The 23408-nt window shown below is 32.9% G+C and overlaps 1 protein-coding gene, 1 non-coding gene and 2 pseudogenes across 2 annotated transcripts; 2 read left to right on the top strand and 2 right to left on the bottom strand.

Annotated features, from left to right (window-relative positions):
• The first annotated feature begins 2784 nt into the window (after nucleotides 1-2784).
• LOC137812054 (small nucleolar RNA R71) lies at nucleotides 2785-2890 on the top strand (annotated as a pseudogene).
• Nucleotides 2891-6537: 3647 nt separating this feature from the next.
• On the bottom strand, nucleotides 6538-7229 carry LOC137825256 (uncharacterized). Its single transcript, XR_016517327.1, has 2 exons — nucleotides 7005-7229; nucleotides 6538-6926 (listed from the first exon to the last, which is right to left on the bottom strand). It is a non-coding gene; the product is annotated as an uncharacterized LOC137825256 (transcript).
• Nucleotides 7230-7682: 453 nt separating this feature from the next.
• LOC150022940 (cation/H(+) antiporter 28 pseudogene) lies at nucleotides 7683-8894 on the bottom strand (annotated as a pseudogene).
• A 7397-nt stretch (nucleotides 8895-16291) lies between these two features.
• LOC137825241 (actin-related protein 7) lies at nucleotides 16292-21919 on the top strand. The gene is made up of 7 exons (XM_068630916.2): nucleotides 16292-16559; nucleotides 17695-17910; nucleotides 18155-18296; nucleotides 19251-19495; nucleotides 20105-20288; nucleotides 21178-21245; nucleotides 21337-21919. Exons 1-7 carry the CDS (start codon nucleotides 16482-16484, stop codon nucleotides 21487-21489), a joined length of 1086 nt encoding a protein of 361 aa, XP_068487017.2. The 5' UTR covers nucleotides 16292-16481; the 3' UTR covers nucleotides 21490-21919.
• The last annotated feature ends 1489 nt before the right edge of the window (nucleotides 21920-23408 follow it).

Raw genomic sequence — 23408 nt, 5'->3', positions numbered from 1 at the left:
ATCATGATACTATAACTCAATCTTTGTTGTATACTCTAGTTTATCATAAACAAATTACATAGTTATCAAGCATCATTTTATTCAAGAAGCAATTGAAGAAGAAGAGATAACATTAGAGTTTTTCAAGTTTAATAATCAAATTGTTGATATTTTCATAATGACTTTGTCCAGTGACAAATTAAAAAGAAAGTTTTAGGAATTCAGAAAGAACACATTAGATGAAGAATATTGAGTCATTTGTACTCATAACTACTAGTGTTGTTATTTATTTTAAACATATATGAATATACCACAGAAAGTAAGAAAATGATCATCAAAGTAGAGAGTTATTCAACCCTAAATTATCTTTTTAATTCTAAATTTTCTACAGAATTTGTAGTAGCTGTTGTTTATCTTAATACTTAATTTTTTGAGTGTTAAAAACCAACCTATATCATTTGAAATACCTCCAAAATCATTTTTTTTAACTAGTTTCTTTAGAACACTCATTCCCATACCATATAAATATAGATAAGTTAGGTATATGTCCCTAAAATAGAAAAAAAAATGATAATTAACCAATTTTGATATAAAAAAAATTGTGATGTTAAATGTGAAATTGACACGGATAACTTCAACTTGTTTATAAAAAAAAAAAACATTTAATTAACTATGTATGTGTTGGTTACCAATTATGACAAAATTAATTACAGTAGTTAATTTCCATAAAATGACAGTAAAAAACGAAAAGAAAATAAGATTCACCCAACCTCTGGTTTTGCATCTAGGACATGTTTAAATTCTTTTACAACCTCTGGAGGAGAGTGTCATATTTTCGTTAGAATTTTATAAATTTTAAATGATTCTTATACCATATTAAAAAATAAACTTTAAATAAAACTCAATCTTATAAATCGCCAGATTATGAAATGTTATTTATCACATCCAAGATCAATCATGGTGGCCTTCAAAGTGGGATGTGAAAATTCATACATACCACGGACGTCATCCACAGTGATATATGATGGAATGTAACAACACAGAAGCTTGAGTAAAAGGACAATATGCTTCCATCGGTTGGTATAGTCATTCTTTCATTCCTATACTTGTCGGTACACTCTTCTTTCCTCAACTCTCGTTTTTCACCTTCAGTCAAACTCTTCTCTTCTCGTTTTCTCTCGATCGGGAGGACATCTGCAAAAAAATGTTTCGACGCTCAAGTTGGTGCTCGTTATTCAATACAGTAAATGTGTAATAATGATGTACATTTTTCTTGAAAATTATGTTTATTTATATGTTTGTAATGAACCCTACTACTGTTGGACCGATATTAATATATGAAGTTGTTAAAAGTGTATGACTTAGTTTTGTTAATCATCTTCTTTCCATAATGTATTTTAAAATATCGATAATGTATTTTAAAATATCGATTGGATAAAATTGGATACCAAGACTTTTAGAACTAGTACTTGCATGGTGGTGATTTATCTACGAATTTCTTACCGTATAAATGTTAAAATATTATGTGAATTTAACTAATTCTTAGTTTTATGAATTTAGAAATTCATTTACGAAACACACCTAAAAGTTTGCATATTATTTTTTATTTTTTATAAAGGATCATGGGTTATGTTTATAAGTTGTATTTTTTTTCTCCAGATTTGTTTGATTATTTTTTTAAAATAATTATTCAGTATTAGTTTTCTGAAAGAAGTTATTTTTTTTAAAAATAGTTTATATTAAAAAAACATCCATGTTTAAGAAATGAGAGTACGATAATTGAGTGTGTTACTGTGAGGCTCAGAAGGAAGAGAGCTTGAAGTGATGGAAGAAGTGAAGAAGGTGGTTTGTTAAAGAGAGAAGATAGAGATTAGGGTTTCGTTTCGTTTTGTTTCAGTTAAGGAAGCGATGGAAGCGGCGGTGGTGGACGTCGGCTCTAAGCTTCTCAAAGCCGGTTTTGCAATTCCTGATCAGACTCCGGCCATGGTTTTCTCTTACTCCTCTCTCTCTCTATATATATACATACGTAATCATGTGTACTTGCCATAAATCTTCTTTCCTTCTCTTTTTTTTAAGGAGAATGATGATATGATAAATCTTTTTCAAGAACTCCTCTCTCCTTATTTTCACTTTTCCTCTTTAATTTTTCCTCCTCACTTCTCTCTTTCTCATCTCTCTTCCCCTTTGTCTCATCTTTTTCTTCTTTTTCAGCCACTACATTATCGTAATGCTCTTTTGAATTGGTTTGGCTATTGACTGAAAACTGACCATTTTGTTCCTCTGTAATTTGTGCAATTTGTTTGGTCAGTTGTCCCATTTGGATCTCTATACTCCTAATCATGGCCATGCTATTGTCCGCGTTCATAATCTTTGTCAGAGTGTCTTCAACTTTACTCATTCTTTCAAGCATGGATGGATCATCAACTTCAGGTGAATTGTTCTGATAAAAACAATGACCATTAGGATGAACACCTCCACAAAAATCACACCTGATTGACTGACTTTGGCTTTGAGATGAATGAACAACATATAATTGTTAAGGCAATTTAACCATTTGTGCAGTTAGTTGCTCAATTGCTGTGTTAGAATCTTATTTTTAGCCAAGGGTGCATCTTCTAACAACCCTTTATTATGAAGATCTTGTCCATCATGTTGGGCTTTATAATCAGTTGATGTCAATGCATCAATAATTATTGTCGCTTGTTCTACATCAAGAGTCATCATTGTGCCACCAACTGCAGCATCTAGAAGCATCTTTATGTCATGAGACCATTCAGGAATATGCTTAGTTGAGCAATATCTTCAAACCCATGATTTGGACATTTTCTCAACATCATCTTAAATCTTTCCCATGTCTCACAGAATGACTCTTCTACTCCTTGTCTGAACATAGAAATTTCATACTTTGCTTTGATGTAGCGAGAGATTGGAAAAAAATCTTTGCAAAATTTTATCCTCTACATCCTTCCAACTAGTGAGGCTCTGATTTGGAAGTGATTTGAGTCATTCCTTAGCCTTTCCTGTCAATGAAAAAGAAAACAAGCGCATATAAACATTTTCAAGATCACCTGTTTGAAAGTCCATTGTTCCTACCAATTCATAAAATGTATCCAAATGTGAATATGGATCCTCATGTTCCATTGCTGTAAATTGATAGGCACTGATGACAGTGAGAAAATCGGGATTTATTTCCAAGGCCTTGGCGGTAACAAGTATGACAATACTAGAAAAATGCCTTGGTCCTTGATATTTGATATAATCTCCAAGTGTTCTCTTAGGAAGTGGTGTTTGTTCTTCTGCCATGTAATCTTCATGAAAGATATTAGTGGGAAAAAAAATAAAGTACTTTTTTCTTTTTCTTTTTCTTTTTAAAAAAAATTAAAAACAGATCAAACAAAATAAATTTGAAGACAAAATAAAAATAAAATAAGAAATTAAAAAAAAACCTTACTTAAAATAAAAATTACTAAGAAAAAAAAAAAAAACCAACACAAAAATAAAACAGAAACTAGTAATGATAAATAACTAATTAAAAGAAATAAATAAAATTAAGTAAACTCTAAAAAAAAACTACGTAAACTTTAAAAAAAAAAGTACGTAAACTAAACCTAAAAATAAAAAATAAAATAAAAAAACATAACAAAATCAAACTAAAATAAAAACTAAAACTAAATAGAATAAATACGGTAAAAAAAGAAAAACAAAAACTTTCTTTTTAAAACAGCATATCTACAAATTAAAATCAAATCAAATATATAATAAAATAAAATAAACAAAATAAATACAAATTTGTAAATTAATGACTAAAAGCAAATGAAAAAGAAGAATACATGTGGTAGTTTAATTCATTACACCACCAAAACAAAAAGTAAAAAAAAATATCAATGATTAAAACAACTTAACAATTTTTTATCACTTTAAAAATGTGTGAATTTTGCATATGTCGTCAATATTTTTTTATTTGTTTCGATCATTGATAAAAAAAATAATTTCTCTTTTGAATCCTGGTCATATGAGAGCAGTTGAACATGTCACAAACCAAGGAGCACCAGAAGATGGCTATGGATATGGTTAAGACAATCAAACAAAATGCGAAGAAGAAACAGAAGTTGTAGGCTATTTTTTGGCTCTACCGCAGCCAACTGCCACCATAGTTTCCTTCTTTTTTTTTGGTACCTCTTACCTCAGCATTTGAGGATCTAATGACTTTCACCTTTCACTGTTATGGATTTCTTATAACAAAAAGGTGTAATGTATAGCATATCTTCTATTCTTTAATTCCAACATAATTGTAATTTTTGGTTGGGTATTTCGCACTTCATTTGAACTTTCCCAATATAGGAATGTTGGGGGAATTACTTTGACCAATATTGTCATCAGTATCCAGACATATCCTAAGATTCTTTTGTACTAGGTGGGATACTGTTAGATTGGAGTAACTAGTACATTGTAGTTTCATCTTACGAGCAACTGTCAATGTAGGGTAAATGATCAAAGCAAATCTGTGTGATAATTTATTAAAACTTGGCCCCGTCTGACTTTTATATGAAGCAATATTTCATTTTAATTGATGGATGAAGTAGAAAAGTATGTCACCATAGTTTTGGCATTACCTCTCACATTTGAGCACTGAGGAGGTTATTGGTTATGAGCTATAGCTGTTCATTATCACTCACTACATTTATGCAGTTCATCCTTGGTCATGAGGATGCCATCATTTGGTTTAAGGCTTTTGATTTCTTAGCACATATCCTTGTCATTGGTCCACCAAGTCCTTGTAGTGCCTCAATATCTCTGTTCCTTGGAAAATTTTATATGTAAATAATGATAGAATTGGTGTACCAAAATTGTTTTATACATGTTTTATTTAAAAAATGCCTAATAACTTTTGTATCATTGATCCATATGACACACATCCATCGTTTATGTTAGCTTTTGACCACCTACCATATATCTGGGTCTGGGATCATGCATGCAAAGATTACAAAGCATGTGGTAGAGTCTGATATCCCTCTTGAGATCTCCATGAAGTTGATCAAGTCACGAGATGATCTTCATTGCTAAACATGATTTCTGTTAAAATTATGAAAAAATGGAGTTGCATTGTAAATCAAGGATGCAGAGTATTGTCATACATGTAAATACATATTACCTACATGTCTAAATGCCCCCATTCTTATAATATAGTAGAGTTTACATGTGAATACATATTACTACATATATTCCAATCTAAACAAAACTTCAATAACATCAATGATTTACATCTTATCTTCCTGAAATTCACTTCCTAGTCCAAACTAAACATCAATGTTTTACATATTATCTATCTTGTAAGAAAGATACCCTAGCATTTTTTTTTACATGTTGACTTTTTATATAATTGATTTTTTCTTTCAATACAATTTTGATACCAAAAGTTATAATTTTAATTATGTTTATATTTATTATTCTACAAATTTGACATTACACCAACCTAAATTGGCAAACATCAATGTTTTACATATTATCTATCTTGTAAGAAAGATACCCTAGATTTTTTTTTACATGTTGACTTTTTATATAATTGATTTTTTCTTTCAATACAATTTTGATACCAAAAGTTATAATTTTAATTGTGTTCATATTTATTATTCTACAAATTTGACATTACACCAACCTAAATTGGCGTAATAGCTACCTTTGCACTCTCTTTAGAAATTTCAAAGAACTTAGTCGATGAGCTATAATGAATTATAAAGATATATGTATAGATAAAAAAGACACAAATAAGATAAGAACATTTTAGGTAAAGAGTATGTTGATTATATAAAAAGTCAGAGACAACAATAATGTTCATTTAATTAATTTTCGTTTACTATGAGGAAGGATACTATCACTAGCATAATATACGAAATGCTGACATTAATAAAAAAATGAATGGTTCAATTACCTTAGAGAAAAAACTATAAAAATACTTTTACAAGAGGGTTTTGTTTTAAAAATCAGAAAACATAGAGAAAACGGCAAATGTTTTTTAGTTTTAACTCTAGGTATAGAAGAAATAGAAATGAATCATATAATTTTTTAAAAAATTTAAAACAAATAATTACATCCGATTTTCGAATATATTACAATTATCAAAAAATCCATCGAATTTTAGGGGACATGTGGATTGTTATTTTTATTGTTATTTTTTCAACTTCTAGAGGTATAATGATAGGTCGAGAGACTCGATTAGAAAAAATTGTCAGCGAAATTTTATGTTATGTTATATATGGTAATCTTTCTAATATGTGAATTATATGAGAAATTTTTATCCATTTCATTTATGTAAAAAAAGAGAAAAAAAAAATGAAAGTTTCAAATAGAACTTCATCTCTTTATATATATATATCATCCTAAGTCATCCTAAATTTGAAGACATTTACGGATGAGCGATACAGTAAAATCATCCTAAATTTTAAGGATAGTCTTCACCTGTGCTTGATTATCGATTTATTTGAACACATGTTCGTGTTTTGTTCCTACCCAAGCACCTGTTTCTATTTGAATCTTAGTTGATGCATGTGCAAGTATGAAGGGCGAAAAGGTAGAAGTAAACTACCATCTACTTTAACAAAATGACAACAGTTTCATCTTTCAAGGCAAATATCTCAATTCATAAAGCCTTGAACTCACAAAAACAACTGGTAACACTAATCATACAGCTAACACCTTCGCCTTTACTTATCTATTCTACAGAAATGATTACCTATACACCATAGGTAGAATCTACTTTGAAATCAGATACATGTAGAAAAGCAACAAAAATCTAACTCGCAATAGAGAGAACCTAAAGCCTAGAAAGAGGACTGATGTAAATGGTTACCCCCTGTTTCCTGAGATCCAAGGTCTTCACTTTCCCATCGTCTAATGCAACATATAACTTTGAAGTGCCTTCAACTACGTCAGTAACCACTCCCTTGTGCCTGAACAAAAATGAGAAGGTCAAGAAGCATGAACTGAAATATTTTGCTAAAATGAGGAAAAATACATTATATTTGTACATTTAAGTATATATATCTATCTTGAGCGACGAAGATATGCGTTCTTCTTCCAAGAGTTTTTTTGCCAGTATGGGACATTCCTCAATGCGAAGAAAAGTTAAGGAAGAAGGTAGAAGCGGCAAGGAGTGGAGTTTAGGACATGAATGAATCCTAATTATTTCAAGTTTCTCGAGTTGGCTAAGGTCATCGCCCAAGGTGTGAAGTTCGGGACATGAGTAAATTTGATCTTCTTTACCACTTTGATGGAATGAGTTGGAGATAGTTTATGCGAGAAATCATTAGTAAATATCTACATGATGTTTATTATAAAGGACTTGGTATGGAATAATGAAATTATTTTCTGTTCCAAATATATTCTGACGAGGACTTTCCGTGAATTCTAGTGTAGAATTACTTGAAGTGAGATATTCTTTTGTTCTCTTCCTCTTGTTGTAGTCTATTTAAGAATTCATATATTTAGAAGCAACTAGTTCTTGGAGTTAGCTTTAATTTGTGGAATGCTTAGTACACATGTACTCTGAATGCAAGCAATTTGTATTGATTGTAACATTCTGATTAAAACTATCAAATTGTACATTTATCTATGCAATTTTCACAGTGGTTTCTTGCGATTTTCGGTTTCTCTTCTACAGTTTTATCTGTTCCTACATTACCTATCCATTTACATCACATGTACTACTACATGACAGTGAAGTCCTCATCTAGGCCATCTATTTCTCCTCTAAGTTTGTGCTGTTGAATTATCAATACAGACACCGACTTTGAAAAGTCTGGTCCGGAAAGAACATCCCCTATTACATTGTTGCCAATCATTTATACCCTTTGTCAATATGGAGTTTGCTCCACCTTCTCTTCCTACAATCACCAGTGAGTATTCCCCTTCAAATGATCTAAGAGTAGAGAAGGTCTCCCATGCATTTGCAAGATGCTTCTCCAAATAGGCAATGCGTCCTCCAACTATATGCTGTCAAGAACTGTGCAAAACATTCACCATTTCCTCCTCCTTCTCTGGGAGGCTGACCCTATAAGCAGCAAGTCTTATTCTGCACTGGTATCTACCAGAAATCTTACCACTGTCACTTTTACTCCCTGATGCCATGCCACCCGACCAGCATAACAAAGTGCCTCTCTATCATCTCTTCTGCCAATGAATATTGCTGCTACTTTAAGTGATATCAGACCTTGATATTTTCTCAATGGATCCAAAACCTCTGTTCACTAGAATTCCCACTGAGCAAGGAGAATTCATTAATAACTGTTTAACAAAATGTCTATTAGTGCAGAAACTACAAGCTCTCCGAGCTAATATTAAAAAGTATTTATTTTCCCTGACAATAACATTACCTTTCGGTTCACATATCTGAAGCCTTGATTTCCAGCATCCAATTCTCCATCCTGACGCTGGGTCCTGTGGAATGGAAGTATAATGAGGGCAATCATCAAGTCCTCTGCTAAAATGCAGATGTTCTGTGCCATATTATTGATTGTTGACAGTGACAATGTTCTTTTGAGAGTAATACCATCGCCATCATTATCTACACAGGCTTGTAACGAGTTGGTTATTTGCTCACTCATCTCTATCACGGCCTTCTCTTTTATAGTATTAGTTTGTACTCCTTCACCACTCTCTCTCCATTGTTGCTGCTATATGTTCAGTTAATTCAATAATTTCTGCCACATATATTAGAATGCCAGGGTCTAATATCCCTCTTGAGATCTCCATGAAGTTGATGGAAGCAGGAACATTCTCAAGTCCGTGAAGGCACAAGAATATTCTTAACTCACTTGATGGCTGCAGCAATTGGAGGGCGTTGGTGTAGGTGCCCTTTTTCTGGCACGTTTGATGATATGTCCCACAATTATTGCGGCATGCACCACTGGAGGAACCATCGGAGTGGTTACAATTCAGCTGATAATACTGGAGAATCATAATCAAGTCACGAGATGATTTCTGTTAGAATTATGAAAAAATAGAGTTGCATTTTAATTTGTAAATCAAGGATGCAGAGTATTGTCATACTTTTCAGTTAAAAAAGTTTCACTTTTGATTTCTTAACTAGTGTCATGCTTTTTCCTAACAAATATAAGTGAGTCTGTACACTACATTATTAGTGCTGCTTCTGCATTTTGCATCATTGGTCTCATTACTCATCTCTATTCTTATACATTCATTTTGGCAGTTGATTGAAATCACTTGGAAAAGTGAACATGATAAAAACTACCACTTAGCTCACTCACTAGTGCTAGAAAGGGACATGCAATGCAATGCAATGCAAGTAATAGGTAATAAGGAAAATACTTGCCACTTTGATTGCCATGTAGATTTGAAAATGGCCCTTGGTGTCGAGGAGCAATAAGTGTGCCAATAACTTTATCTGTGTGAGAATGGGTACAAAATGCCTTATCCAAGTTACAGGGTCTAGAGGTTTGAGTTTGGTGATATCAGCTGAATAGCCCACCCACAAGAAGAACGAACATGGTGATCAAGAGATAGTTGATCTTTAACGGTATATTTAGAGTTTTTGTTTATTAGTCTAGAGGTTAAGGAAATTCTTCTTTTTGTATTTTGAAATGAATAATCTTATGAAGTGAAATAAGAATGTGTTTGAAGCTTAAGGAAGTTTTTCGTTTGTGTAAGTGTTTGCGTGATAGTATGAGAGGTTTTGGTCTCGCTTACGTGAAAGCATTATGCATTGTTTGAGTTACTCCAATAAGTGTGTTGTCTACATTCTCGTTCAAGTGAAAGCATCCACACTAGCAAGGTAGTCTAAATCACTATTGTGAGTGTCTCGTTTGGTATCCTCTATCAGTAGTGGAGACATAAGTGCTTAAACAAATGTATAATTTGAGACGTCACTATAGAAAGTGTATTATGTGATGAATTCGTTCGACATAACCATCTTTATTCAAGTGAAGATATGGTCTGAAGTCAATATTCAATATTTAAATAGTTTTTCAAGTTTTGGTGAATATTTATATTATGTACATATATATGTTAATTTGTATAAATTATTAAATTTGGTGATTGAACTATTTATTGATTTAATTTTGTTAGAATTGTGAAAATAATGAAGATGCAAATGAGGTGTTTGTGTGTGAATTAAAGTCATGAATTTATGTTTGTGCTATGTATTTGAATATTGAAAGAGATATTTAACTATGGGTTAGAGATGTTGTATGTGTCAAACTTACCCTAAATTCATATAAAGTTAAAGTAAGCATAATGATAAATGTATTAGAGACTTGATATATGCCTTTCAAAAAGATGTTAATAAAGATTTTTCAATTAATATCTTTAATATACTTAATCCATCATCCTTCACTAATAAATACAAAACGCATGCGCTTTATAATTGCTTTCTTCCGTTCGTACTATCTTTCTCTCCTAAGAAACTTGCACAATCTCTGTCCCTGTGCTCTCCATAACCCTTCCGTTTTCGAGTTACTCCGTTTTCACTTTCATCCATCACATAGCACGATCTTGTATAACTGTTTTCTAGACCTAGTCGGTTGTCGTGAACCGGCGATCTCCATCCTTGAAGAACAGAAGGTCATTGGAAGCGGCGATCGATGAAGCGGCGATCACTTTCCTTTCCTTCCTAAGTAGTCGGTGGTCGCCGAAGGTATGCACCATCACTTTCCTTCCTTCCTGCTTGACCGGTTGTCTTGAAGCGTCATGCTGATCTTTGAGGTTCAGCAGATATAATTTTGAAGACGAAGCAATCTGCATTCAAAACCCCAAAATCCGAACAAATTGAAGAATGATTAAATTAGTTTGAACAGATAATTGAATCGTAAGATAGTTAAAATCACCTTGCTTCGATGAGAGAGAAGGGAGTGGTCAAGCTTATACGCAAAGTGAACCTGCTTGCCTGCCCGATGCCTAGTCAACCTGGCCAAACGACAGAGATGTCGAGACCTTTGGAGTCTTTGCCGAACGACAGAGATGTCGAGACCTTTGGAGTCTTATCCGAACGACAGAGATGTCGAGACCTTTGGAGTCTTTACCGAACGACAGAGATGTCGAGACCTTTGGAGTCTTGGCCGAACGACAGAGATGTCGAGACCTTTGGAGAGTTGGCCGAACGACAGAGATGTCGAGGCCTTTGGAGAGTTGGCCGAACGACAGAGATATCGAGACCTTTGGTGTCTTGGCCGAACGACAGAGATGTCGAGACCTTTGGAGTCTTCGCCGAACACAGAGATGTCGAGACCTTTGGAGTCTTGGCCGAACGACTGAGATGTCGAGACCACGGGTATTTGGCCGACGGCCGAACCCCATTTCAATTAACGCTCAAACCGAGATCAGTGAAGCTAATCCATCATCAAGAATTAGGTAATGCAACCCTAAGCGGTACCCACCTCGATAAACAGGCCCAACAAGGTAGGCCCACTAGAATAGTATAAATAGCACTTGTACCTGAGTGGAGAGACGGGGCCAGGCACGGACGGTTGATGGATATGTCTTGTCAGTCGTGCTCCGAAATACCCGGGGAACATATCTTCTCTAAACGCATATTCCTTATTCTTCGGAGGTGTATCTTAACCACCTTAGCTTGTCACATAAATGCCCTTACATTTATTGTGCCTACCGGTACAGCACTCATTTCCAGGAGTAAGGTATGTCATTTATCATTCCGAGAGCTGACATTTATCACTCCGAGAGCTGACCACCCGCTTTACTGACTTGAGCGTCGGAGTGCCTTCGCAGGTACCCCACCATCCGGTGTTCACCGGACGACCTAGTGCCGAAGGATACGCAGGAGGACGAGAAGAATCCCAGTTCACCACCCACCCAGCTGCCCCTCCGAAGGAAGGAGAAGAAGACTTCAACAGTTCTCTAGGTCCCATCTCCCTAGCAGGAACAACAACGATGGAGAGATTTTCACAAAGAAACTCAAGAACCATTCTCCTAAAATATAAAGAAATGGATTATTCTCTTGATGTCTTTTTTTTTAATCTTTTTCTCGTTTATTAAAATTGTTTATTCTATTTTAATCACTAGTGTTTTTAATTTGACTTTATTTTTTCTTATTTCCACTTAAATAAAATAAAATGCAATTTCTCATTTGGTTCATTAATAAATTTTTTTACTTTTTGATATGTTAAATAGTAACTTGTTTGTTAAGCGAGAGGCAAAGGTTTACTTACAAGTGTATTCTTTTATTTTTGTTTGTTTTCATCCTTAATAATGTTTTATATCAAATAGGAAATGATTTAAGAGAAAATGATGCAAATGTTAATCTATTAAAGACTAAATAAAATTTAAAAAAGTATTGGAGAAAAAAACAGTTAAAAAATTACATTTGTTGTTATGTGCCAGCGTCATTTTGTCAAGTAAAAAACTCAGGTGAAGTAGGTTTGGTTCCAAATTCACCTATAAATACATGTTACAAGTTTTCTTAATATTTAAAAAATAAAATAAAATAAAATTAGTCTACTCAAAATCCCAATAAAACATCCAATTAAATTAACAAAACATAATTACATCTATCATCAGTCATTGAAATAGCACTGCCAAAGACAATAAAGATAATAAGGTTAACGATGCTTTTAGTTTCTAACTTTTTCTTTTTTAAATTTAATTTGGTTTTAGTCCCTCACTTTGAAAATTAACACTTTTTTTTCTTATTATATTTTTAAAAATGTTCTAACTTTAGTCTCTAAAACCAACATTTTTAACATATTAAAAAAAAACAAAAATACTACCACTAACCAATATTTTAAAAGTCAGGAACTAAAACAAAAGTTTAGAAAGTTTTTAAGACTAAAAATTAATGTTGGCACAATATAATAAAAATCCAATGTTAGTAGTTTGAGTAATATACTGTCAAAACTAATCTCTCATAAAATATATTCAAGGTATTTCTGGACGATTTTAATAAATTATTTAAAACATTAATTTATCTATAAATTAAAATAAACTTATATATGTATATAAATTAAGAATAAAAAATATATAAGAAAACTTATATAGATTAATTCATACACAAACTTGTTTAACTTGTATCATAATTTAAACTCATGATTATGAGATGAATAATCGATTTATTCCCAAATTTGTGTTAATTTTAGAAATTTAGGGATAAAAGAGCTAAAGGAGAATGGATAAGTTAGAGACAAGATGAAAAGACAAAGTTTGAGCATTGAAATCTTGCCCAAACTCACCCAAGCAAGATCACTTCATGGCAGATTCTCCCTGCACCAGATCATTTTGGATTGCATCCAATATAGATAAAGAAAAATACCAAAATACCCTTAATGAAATGAAAATTAGGATTTTCTAAAATGTGCTCCCAACACACATCCAACCCACACTCAACCCACATCCAACCCACACCCAACCCAGCATTGCACCCTTTTTTCTGTGATCATTTTGCTGGATTTCAGTCTCCAGGTTTTGTTTCCACCCAGTTATTAAGGATTAGGAAATGGTGGAAAAAATGTTTTCATGCATTAATCAGACATGTTGTTGTGGCATGAATACAAGGAGTCTGTCAAAGAACTTCTAGTTGTTCCTATCCTTTTTCACATACTACTCATGTCAAGTATTTGCACTCACTTTCTGTGATTCGTCTCTTTCTTCGATGGCTTCAATCCTTCCCCGATGGCTAAATCCTTCTCCGACGGCTAAATCCTTCTCCGACGGCTAAATCCTTCTCCGACGGCTTCAATCCTTCTTTGGTGACTTCGTCTCCTTCTCCGCACGCTGCCTCCTCACAGTGATCACAGAAAAAAAAAAGGGTGCAATGCTACTGGGTTTGGTGTGGGTTGGGTGCACATTTTAGAAAACCCTAATTTTCATTTCAGTAAGGGTATTTTGGTCTTTTTCTTTATGTATATTAGGTGCAGTCTAAAATGATCTGGTGCAGGGAGAATCTGCCTCACTTCATAGGAACTCGTCCAAGACTTGCCCCAGGCTTACTTAAGCGAGTTTACTCTAATGAAGTTGGGTTTTTTTTCTTGTAAAACTCGCTTAAACAAGTAATATCTCACTTAAGCGAGATGTCACTTAACCCAAGCCCAATTAGGTTAAATAGAAGACGTGAGGGCATAACCCTAAACATCGTTGGAGGAACCAAAGAAGACAATGGTCAAAGAGAAACGCTTTTGATCTTCTTTTCGTGTTATCCATGCTTGTAATAGTCACCATGAGTGGCTAATTCTTTTATTTGGAATTGAGAATAATTTGTTCAAATTTTTATGTATTGAGGTGATATTTATCTATGATATTAAGTTCATGATTGATGATTGGTATTATCATTTTATTCTCAAAGCTTTAAACTATTAATGATTTTGATCTTTAGATTTGACTATAAAGTACTTATAAGCATATAAACTAAATGATAATGCTTAACATATTTGAATGTCAGAAATAAATTCGAAATGTTAATTGTTTTATAAATATGCGAGGAATTAGTATTTAGGAAACTCTCTTAATAATTTTGTATGCGAGGAACTGATATTAATGATTTTTATATGTCCATCAATGTCAATCAAGATGAATTGTTATATGTTTAAAATTACAGACGAGGGAGAACAATTAATCTCATTTCCAATCTTCTTAATTGAAATCTTTTACTTATTTATTTTGTTTTAATTTATTTTTCATACAAATTTATGTCAATATCTTTCAAATCAAATTATTGTACATATTCTTATATTGAATGTTACTATTAGGAATTTTAAATAATTGTTCCTTATGAGTTTGATATCCATCCTTAGGAACAAATTATTATTTCTTACTTTGTACACTTGTCATAAAAAATAAGTCATCACCAAGGCTCACTTAAGTTAGTTCAGTCCAATGAATTTTGATTTTTTCTCGTGAAACTCGCTTAAGCAAATGATATTTTGCTTGAGTGATATGTAACTTAACCTACATCAAATTAGGTTAAATAGAAGGTGTGAGGCAAAATCCTAGGCACCAGAGGGAGATAATTAGATATAGAAAACTCTTGAAGTGGCAGTCCTTAAGGAAAAACATTCTTCTTTTCTTGCATTCGATGCTTAAAGTAATAATATTTTGTTTGATTAATGACTAAGTTGGTCATAAAACCAGATTTGACCAATCCATCTTTGTTATTATCTACTTACAAAGTAGCATTGTCGTATGAATTAATGTAAATTGTGGATGATTTTAAGTAATGGAAAAATCTTAGAAACTAATCATTTTTCACGATATAAACCTCCAATAAAATAAAAATCTCTAATTGCTATATCAGGAAACAATAAATACTTAAACACTTTATATACAATATCCAAATATCTGATAAAGAGATAGAGTAAATTAAGTTTATTTAGGAGCTTTTTTTTTAATTTACAGACAAAAGTTTTTGTTATTGATTTTTTTTCGACATGTCTCATTTTTGCATGTTTAAAAAAAACTGAGAGTTTTTACCGGTTGAACAATTCACTTTTCTGCTTTGATCGATCGGTATAGAGTCATTCTTCTACTCCTTAAACCCGGTCAATACACTCTTTTTTCTCAGTTCTAGTTCCTCACCTTCAGTCAAACTCTTCTTTTCTCGTTTGCTCTCGGTTGGAAGGACACCTGCAAAAGATGTTTCGACACTCAAGTTGGTGTTTGGTATTCAATACAGTAAATGTGTAATAATGATGTACCTTCTTCTTGAAAGTTATGTCTATTTATATGTTTGTAATGGATCCTACTAATGTTGTACCGAAATTAATGTATGAAGTTGTTAAAAGTGTATAACTTGATATTCTGTATAACTTAAGTTTGTTAATCATCTTCTTCCCTTAATGTATTTTAAAATATCGATCGGATAAAATTGGATAAAAGACTTTTGAGACTAGTACTTGCCTGGTGGTGATTTATCTACGAATTTCTTAGCATATGAATGTTAAAATATTATGTGAATTGAACTAATTCTTAGTTTTATGAATTTAGAAATCCATTTACGAAACACACTTAAAAGTTTGCATATTATTTTTTATTTTTTATAAAGGATCATGGGTTATGTTTATAAGTTGTATTTTTTTTCTCCAGATTAGGGCAGGCTTAACCTGTTGAGCGGAGTTGTGACAATTCATAGAAACAAATGCGTCCTCGGCCTTCTTTGATGTTGAATTAGACTTTGTAGTACCTACTTTCACCTGAGAGAAGGAATTTAGATCCCCTGTGCTGCTTATGTTCTCATTCGGCAACCAAACAAACACCGTTTGAAGTGGTATATAGGCGCCCACCCACCACCTCTAATTACGTCCTTTGATTTTTTTAAAATAGTTATTCAGTATTAGTTTTCTGAAAGAAGTTATTTTTTAAAATAGTTTATATTAAAAAAACATACATGTTTAAGAAATTAGAGTGTTGATATAATTGAGTGTGTTACTGTGAGGCTCAGAAGTAAGAGAGCTTGAAGTGATGGAAGAAGTGAAGAAGGTGGTTTGTTAAAGAGAGAAGATAGAGATTAGGGTTTCGTTTCGTTTCGTTTTGTTTCAGTTAAGGAAGCGATGGAAGCGGCGGTGGTGGACGTCGGCTCTAAGCTTCTCAAAGCCGGTTTTGCAATTCCTGACCAGACTCCGGCCATGGTTTCCTCTTACTCCTCTCTCTCTCTCTCTCTCTCTCTCTCTCTCTCTCTCTCTCTCTCTATATATATATATATATATATATATATATATATATATATATATACGTAATCATGTGTACTTGCCATAATAGTTATGGAGATTTGAATTACCGTCTTCCAGTAGGAACAGTTTGACGGTAATTGAACCTGATTATCTCTGAGAGCTTGCGGCTCACTTCCTATGCAATTATTTTGTGAGGGCGAGAAAAGTGAATTTGCTTAATGAGATAGAAAATTTATAATATCCAGCTTTATATAGGACCTCTCAGTGGGCTCTTGGTTATAGTTCACGAATCTCTTACTATCATGAAGAATTTGTATAATATTCAGAGATACAAGTAGTCAGGGATGAACCGATTGCTATAGTAACTCAAGAGGAGTCAATTAAGAAAGCTGTAACCTATATAGTCAATTTTTCTGCTCTACTTTAGGCTCTAAAAAGGTGCTAAGAATTTCAATTTGAAAGGAAAAGAAGAAAAAGGATGAAAAAAAGGTAGCACAACACTTGAGGTTAGGTGGAAGCATCAAATTGGATGATATGGGTATTAGCTTTCTTCGTTGACTTCTACTCTTGAGTGGCTATAACAATCTTTTATCCAACGATCAGTAATGTTTAAGAATATTATATGAGGTCTTTTATGATATCAAAGTGTGAAGGCAGAGATTTAAGATATATATAGTTAATAGCTCATCCAGAGGTTCTTATTATAGCTAGGGTTATAAATTTGCTATCCCATTTAACAAATTTACTTACTCCCACTCACAAAATAACTTCATAGAAAGTGGCAGAAAGCTCTGAAGACTAATAAGTTGTGAATTAAGGTTTGCATTCAAATCTCTTTAATTATTAATGCAACCATCTAGCCTATTATAGTATTGTTTCTACGTGTGAGTGTATACATTATTGTTCTTATCTATCATAAACTAGACTATACATGGAAATTGTACACGGTTAGAGAGGTTTAATTTCCTTTAATGCATAATTCTAATCCACTCAGCAATTCTCAAGTATAACATTTGACTTCACAACCATCACCTCAATTTTAGTTCTCAACTATTTCAGAATGCCTCATTGAGCCTCTTTTTATATGACTCAGATAATTCCCACTAAAATGAAACAACTGCTTGATGAGGGATCGGTTACTGATAATTCACTGGCTGACAATGTCACGGTTGATCCAGTTGAGCGGGGATTTATTAGAGATTGGGATGCTATTGAGGATTTGTTGCAGCATGTTTTATATACTGGACTCGGATGGGAAATTGGCAATGAAGGTCAAATACTCTTTACGGATCCACTTTGTACCCCAAAGGTTTCTCAAACTTGCCTGCTTTCTCTTTTCCTGTACACATTTATTCCTAGATACCCTTTTCTGTGTATGCATATGTGTTATTCTTTGCTAGGTTTTTGTTTCCTTTTTATCTACTTGAACTAATTGGGCAACCTTTTATTAAATGGAATTGCCACTAATAAGTTAGTATTATTGTTTTGTTAGTTAGTGTTATATATATATATCTTCTCTTAATTAGTATATATGTTGTTTTCCAATTTTCCAGGCCAACAAAGAACAGTTGGTGCAATTAATGTTTGAAACATTCAACATATCAGGGTTTTATGCTTCAGAACAAGCAGTGTTATCACTGTATGCTGTGGGACGTATCTCAGGCTGCACTGTTGATATTGGACATGGAAAAATAGGTATCCACGCCTGAAGCAATAGAAACTTTATTTGAATTATGCAAATAGGTTCTACATTGAATAGATGGATTGTTTCAGCTGCATGCTGAGTGAATCAAGCTGTCTGTTTTTTATGTGTGAGTATGCTATCTCTTGCACTTAGCATGATGTGTTGATGAACAACAGGTTCTGTGGCAACAGGTTATCTGATGTCCTGTTTTTTATTTTTGCTACAGAGTAAAGAAATAATGATTTATTAATTTTCTTTATCTGATGTCAATAGTAAAATTAAATATCATTTTCATATGGTTTGTCTAGTCCACTTGAAATTGAACAGATTCAAAATGATGAAACAAATTTTCTCCATTTCTTATATTCCAACAGGTCTATATTTCTCATGTGTTGCCCATTCTATATACCACCTTTTTGTGCAATATTCCTTCTGTGTTACTAGCTTCATGTTTGAATGGAAGGAATCATGTACTTAGGATCTTTATCAAATAACACAACTTAGGCTCCTAGAATGAATTTATTGAACTTTCATTGTTCCATTGAGCCAATGATTATTTTTTGTACATCTTGTTTTTGTAATGGAATCAAATTGAAAGACGAAGCAAGTAGTTTTCCGTATTTTTCTTTTCTGTAGATAAGTGTAAGGAATTGCAATATTTTAACTTTCACACAAGATCATGAATAACTTTTGATCATGAGTGTCGCTTGTAAATGGAACAAGGAAAATATTATTTAAAATTTGTTGGAAAAAAAGTTGAATTCTCCCAAGATTAATACATTTCAATTACTATTTTTCTGATACTTTCTATTTTTTAAACTAAACTAGATAGTGTTCCAGTAAATATTGCATGCACAATTGGAGTAAATGAATAGATGTCTGAGTGTTTGTCTTCAAATATGAACATGTTTTTGAGCTTACTTGTTATATGTTTTGTATCATGATTTCTTTGGCTTTGTGACTAGATATTGCACCTGTAATTGAGGGTGCTGTTCAACATATTGCCTCCAGAAGATTTGAGTTTGGAGGCATTGATCTATCTAATTTCCTGGCTCAAGAACTAGGCAAGTCCAATCCACAAGTAAATATCAGCATGACTGATGTGGAGCAAATAAAAGAGCAGTACTCATGCTGTGCTGTAGATGAGTTAGCTTATCAAAAGACCCAATATTTTTGTCCTGTGGAGGAGCATACCCTTCCTGATGGACAGGTCTGCTTTCTTAATTCCTCTGATAGTTTTGACTAGCAATACTGATTGATAGAGGGGGAAGGAAATGAAAATGAAAGGAAAGGTGAGATTAAGAATCAGTAAGCATAGAATTGATTGATTTCAGCAAAACTTATGAGGGGGTGACTGATGTTTGTTTGGAATACATTCTGTTTTCAACTTTCTGTGATTTACCAATTAAAATCTGATATTTTTAGCTTTTCAAGGAGCTTTCTTTTACTGTGTTATTATATATTTTAGTCAGCCTTTTGAGGAAGCCCTTTGTAAGTTCTCTGCATGCTCAAACTGTTAAAAGTTGTATCAGTAATTTTCACATTCCACCAGGAGAGGCTGTGTAACAGTATGTCTCCCTAAGGACGTTAAATTGGCTCTATTTAATGGTTCAGCTGCTTTTGTGTTTCAAAATTCTGGACCAGCCTGAAGGTTATTTCATTTTTTAGACAAACAGGCTGGTTTGCTGGGATAAAAATTGCCAACAACTCAACAACATTTGTTTTCTTCACCCCACTGTCAACAATGTGTTTATATTTAAGTTCTGTAAATGGATCTTCAATAACTTATTACTCATCTGAAAGTTGAATTATATTAAAGGTGATAAAAATTGGGAGAGAAAGATATACAGTTGGGGAAGCTTTATTCCAGCCATGTCTATTGGGTTTAGAGGCTCATGGCATTGTTGATCAGCTTGTCCGTGCTATTTCAACCGTGTCATCTGATAATCAACGGCAGCTGCTGGAAAATACTGTGGTTTGTGGTGGCACTTCATCTATGGCAGGTATATCCTTGTCTTCATTAGTTCCGGTGAATTTAGGATAAGCTTGATATGAAGTTCTAATTTGTTATACTTTTTGTTGTTTTTCCCATCCAAAGACAATGTGCTTATATTTGGTTTATCCATCAATATTTTTAAAGTGTTATATCTTCTACTTTGAATGTAGGGGATCCTACTTTCTTTTAGATTAGAGTAGAATATACCTAACATTTGGTTAATAAATTCATATTATTTAGTTAGAAACCTGGATAGGAGCCAATAAAGTTTAAAATTCAATAAACCTCTCAAATCACAGAAATTAGTAATTAGACTCAGGAATTCCAAAGACAGATAGAAATTACTGAATATAAAGGTAACCTAGTGCACGAGACTCCCACTAAGCTGGGTTTTTGCGAGGATAGATGAACATAGTATTACCTTGGCAAGTGGAATGGCTGTTTCTAGGATTTGGATATGTAAACTTCTTCTCACAAGGTTGTTGTTCTCCTCTTCCTCTCATCCATCACATTTCTCAGTTGGTCCTGCACTGTCCACCAAAGCTGCATAGGGATTCCTAAAGTATTTTTTTAATAATATTTATGGATGGAAGCTCTAATATGAACTTTTCTGGTGGAATTTCCTTTAGGCCACAATAAAATATAATAAACATCTCTAAATCTGTACGCTTAATATTTTTCTTTATTTCACTCGACCTGGATTTACTTCCCTACTTATATAAATAGTTATTCTATGGAGTTTAAGTTTTAGATTTAGTTGCAGATCAAGGTTTTTTTTTGCAAGCGAACACTAATTATGTTTTAAATCAAGATATTCATGTTTCTACTGATAATATTGGCTTTATCTCACAACACTTAGATTTCTTTTCTATGCCAATGCTACTTTTCATTGGCAGGTTTTGAAGAGAGATTTCAGAAAGAATCTAGCTTAAGTTCATCTGCTGTTCAACCTACCCTTGTTAAGGTAATTTGGTTATCTTTTAAAGTAACTTCAGATTTATTATTCTTGTTTTAAGTAATCTTTCCGCTGGTGGATAATCTCTGGCTTACTGCAGCCTCCAGAATACATGCCAGAAAATTTAAATATTTATTCTGCATGGGTGGGAGGTGCAATACTTGCCAAAGTGGTTTTCCCTCAAAATCAGCATATAACCAAGGCTGATTATGATGAAACCGGACCTTCCATTGTTCACCGGAAGTGCTTCTGAAAGTATTGTTTATTCCTCTGCTTGTACTGGTAATGTAACATGTCATAACCTGTAGATTTTAAATGCTAGATGTCCATGTGTGTGTACAATTGTAAAAGCCGTAGTAATCTCCATTAAGGTAATCTTATCACTCTTTCTCCCCACCAAAAAAAAGCTGTGGCATCTCCATTAAGGTAATCTTGTCACTCTTACTCCCCACCAAAAAAATTCTTCTCATCATTCATGAGTTACTAAGTAGCAGTAGAAGATTTCCGTTGTACCTCAGAAATGTATATGTGAGAGCTTGCATATCTTTTATAATGTGGTTTCTTTGTAACCTTGTGGGCTGTGGCTACTAGCTACTAGCTACATCCCTTCTAGATCCCTTCTAGCAGAATCCCTTGCTCCTATGATAGTTTGAAAGGAAAATTACATGCAAGTCTTCTATCAACTTTCCCATCCTAACTGCAGTACCACAGCTGTTAACTTTCACGTGACTGTGGTTTCATGCAAAAGTGCTGTCAAATGAGATTGTTAGATTGGCTTAATGAAGGTATGCATGTTTGATACAAAGATTAAATATGGGATGGGGAAGAACACCAAAACAAAGGAAAAGAAGACTGAAAAAATGAAACAAAAGTGAGGATATAAACAACGTTTAAGATAGAAAGAAGAGAAGATAAAAAAATGCACCCTCCACTCTCTTGAAAAGTCATCCAACTTCTCCTAATAGACAGCTGGGCTGAAACATTTCAATTACGAAAATAACCTCGAACAAAAGGAGGGTGTGGATAAAAATTACTCAAAAACCTCGTTTTTGGAATATTCTGAATTTAGATTTTTAGAACACATTTTTAAATTATGGAATTTTTTATCCGGAATACATTTTTAATTTTGTATTCTGGATTTTTTTTTCAGAATGTAGTTTTGAGTTATATTTATTATTTTGGATTTTTAAATCCGGAATAAGGGTAATTTTGAAAATTTCAAAAAATGATAGGGAGTAGGCTAGAATTGATATAAGTAATTGTGTAAAAACAGTAGAGTTATTTAACCAAGTGGACCTAAATATACTTCTAATGTGTGAGTTCAGTATCAATAGTTGGTCCTTGCAGAATAATCTTGTCTTCAAGGTTTTGGTTGGATGAACTTGGTAAAGGAGACATGGTTGATGATGCAGTTGGATAGGAGTTAGGGGTGGGCAAGGTAAAACGGGGTGGTGTGGTTATTGGTGGATTGTAATTGAGCATTCACATTTGAACATATGGAGGTGCTAGAAGAAGCTGGAAATATATATGGAGTGGAAATGGGTATTGGGCTTGGTGCGGTATTTTGGGTCATGTTCTGGGAATGGATTACTTCTTCCTGCACCTCCATATATTCTTGTGCCATCCCCATACAAAACAAAACGTTGTGAAAATACATTTTTATCCCTTTTATGTCATCTCCTTATAATTGTAACAATTTAAAAAAATTATATATATTTCAGATTACATAATATATTGAATTTGAAAATAGCTTCCGGATTATGTAATCCATAATATATTTTTAAAAAGTAGTATTTTGTATTACATAATCTAGCTTCTGAATTATGTAACTCAAAAACTAATCTCATTAAAAAAGACTTTCAAATTATGTAATCTAAAAATTAATCGCGTATCTGAAAATAGTATTTTAGATTACATATGGAAACATAATTTGAAAACTATGTAAACATAATTTGAAAACACATGATAAATTTTTAGTTTTCAAATTATGTTTACATAGTTTTCAAATTATAATCTGAAAGCTTTTCTTATATTAGAAAAAACTTTTGAATTATATAATTTGAAAATTAATAATGCATCTCAAAAAACTTTTAAATTACATAATCTATCTGAAAACTAATTATGAATTTAAGAAAAAATTTCCAATTACGTAATTTGAAGAATTACATTTTT

This window comes from Phaseolus vulgaris, chromosome 11 (assembly GCF_051622355.1).
Source record: "Phaseolus vulgaris cultivar YP4 chromosome 11, ASM5162235v1, whole genome shotgun sequence".
In the NCBI taxonomy this organism is placed as follows: domain Eukaryota; kingdom Viridiplantae; phylum Streptophyta; class Magnoliopsida; order Fabales; family Fabaceae; genus Phaseolus; species Phaseolus vulgaris.
Note: the sequence above shows the minus strand (reverse complement) of the source record. Positions and strands in the feature narration are given on the sequence as shown.

Coding starts and splice junctions, on each gene's coding strand:
- LOC137825241 (XM_068630916.2), top strand. CDS start 16,482: ATGGAAGCGGCGGTGGTGGACGTCGGCTCTAAGCTTCTCAAAGCCGGT. Junction 16,560..17,694: donor CTGACCAGACTCCGGCCATG/GTTTCCTCTTAC, acceptor TATATGACTCAG/ATAATTCCCACTAAAATGAA. Junction 20,289..21,177: donor TGGCACTTCATCTATGGCAG/GTATATCCTTGT, acceptor TTTCATTGGCAG/GTTTTGAAGAGAGATTTCAG.